Source organism: Pinus tabuliformis, chromosome X, assembly GCF_031772625.1.
Source record: "Pinus tabuliformis cultivar Carrire ecotype Pingquan chromosome X, CPIR1, whole genome shotgun sequence".
In the NCBI taxonomy this organism is placed as follows: Eukaryota; Viridiplantae; Streptophyta; class Pinopsida; order Pinales; family Pinaceae; genus Pinus; species Pinus tabuliformis.
The window spans coordinates 1,168,611,827-1,168,613,866 of NC_142308.1; the positions used below are offsets into that span (position 1 = coordinate 1,168,611,827).

General features: G+C 37.2%; 1 protein-coding gene across 1 annotated transcript; it reads right to left on the reverse strand.

Annotated features, from left to right (window-relative positions):
• Window positions 1–252: 252 nt before the first annotated feature.
• On the reverse strand, window positions 253–1,801 carry LOC149144063 (heavy metal-associated isoprenylated plant protein 20-like). The gene is made up of 3 exons (XM_089449808.1): window positions 1,631–1,801; window positions 1,224–1,302; window positions 253–1,022 (listed from the first exon to the last, which is right to left on the reverse strand). Exons 1-3 carry the CDS (start codon window positions 1,700–1,702, stop codon window positions 727–729), a joined length of 447 nt encoding a protein of 148 aa, XP_089305934.1. The 5' UTR covers window positions 1,703–1,801; the 3' UTR covers window positions 253–726.
• Between the last annotated feature and the right edge of the window lie 239 nt (window positions 1,802–2,040).

A 2,040-nucleotide genomic window follows, 5' to 3' on the forward strand; every position in this document is an offset into this window, starting at 1 on the left:
TTAATAATTTTTTTAAATATTAGCAATGTGATATATATTAATAAATAAATATATTTATGCCTTTCATAAATTAATATTTATCAATATTTATAAACTATTTAATTTATATAAATACACTAATATATTTTGATTTTATTTTTATCACTATAAAATTTAATATTTAATACAAGTGGATTTAATAACTAAAACATAAAAACATATATTTCCTTCTCAAACGCCACAAATCTTAAAAAAAAAAAAGATATAGTATGTCTACCTCCGTAAAATAAATGGTTGAAACCTTCCTAAAATGAATGACCTTATTACTCATGGGAATACACGTCTCTTTTTGAAGAGTCCTTGTATTCTTAAGAACGCTGAGGGTCATATTACAAAATGCATGTATACTGACAGATAAAGGAATAGGTCAAGGATGCTCAACACGATCACTATTTGTTCGCGTTGTGTCGCTTATGGCCTCTCTTCTGCTTTTGATATTTTTGCACGGCGGAAATATTCATGATGACTCATAATTTTCAAACCATGTTCACGATCTGTTCTCCTTCTCCTGAACAGCCCATTCGATCGAAAAGAGCTCCAGTCACAGAAATATAATTATAAAGATGGAGAAGCCGACCTACACCTCCAATCACGAAGAACGGTGGGCGTTGAGAAAAAGCTGGGAGCCTCTTCTGCTGCCGCCGCCCCAATAAATAATTTTGACTGTACAGGCCGCGGCAGCTGCAGCTACATGATGGTGCAGGAATTCGCATTGTCTTCACTGAACATGTCAGTGTACTGCTCGTCTGTGCGATTAGGGTTCATGAGGAAACTCGGGTCCACTTTCCGAACGTAGCCGGGAGGAGCCTTCTTGTCGTAAGTCCCAGCAGCGTAGGGATGGTATGCCATTTCGGCAGGTACATAAGGCCAAATCTCTGTGGGCTTACCTGTGCGCTTCACCCTCCGCAGCACTTTGGATACCTCCACGTATCCAGTTACCGTTAACTTTTTCTCCTTTCTGTTCAGATCCACCGATTGCACGCCTGCGCATGTGAGATTCATCACATGAGATAAGGTGCTCTAAGAGATGATTGAATCACCATTAAGGTTTATATTTATGATAGAAGTATTGTATAACTGATAATAATATCTGAGAACATCTTAATATGATTTATAATACTAAAAAGCGATGCACCATGTGAACAAACCCAGTTAAAGAACCACACCGAAAACTCAGTGCTCACCTTTCATGGACGAGACTGACCTCTTCACTCTCTTCTCACAGCCGTCACAATCTATATTGCTTACTTTCAACATGACAGTCTGCAACAGTTCCCAAAATTAAAACAATGATCAGCTTTATAGGATAAAATTTACGGAGTTTTGGGTGGAATATGTTTCAGAAAAATTTAATAATTTGTCGTTTAAAATGTAGTTTTGCTGGTATATAAAGATTCAGCATCTTAATTTTTTTAAATTTAATAACATTCATTAAAAATTACAACAAATCCATACCAAATTCTTAATCAATCCTAGAGCAAAAAAAAGAAAAGAAAAGGAAAGCACAGAAAATTATCAAATGCTCATTTAAACTGGAAATTAACGAAATACACATCATAATTAATTAATAAATGTGGGTGATGCAGTATACCTGCAACTGTAATTGCTTGACGTGTCTCCTGCGATCGCCGAAGAAACTCGATACATAATCCAGCGCGCCCATCGAGCAGAAACTTGAAAGAAAGCTCGAGTGTGCTTTGCAAACGGCAGAAATATCTATCTCCAGACCTAGAAGCAGATATGTTGTATAAAAGGAGAGGGCACAGATTTTATAGGCAAACTCGAAACTAATAGGCGGTCTTAATGGTTGGAATTCGCCATATCTACCAGTTCTAGTTGTATTAAAATGATGAAAGCCGGTTTCAATTTGATATTCACATTTCCAAGCAGCTTACACGCTAAAAAGATTCGCCAGGTGTAATGCCACGATAGTACCAAAACAGCGTTGGAGCCCACTTCTTTGTAGAGAAGGCCCTGTAGCAGGTCGGATCGGATACTGCG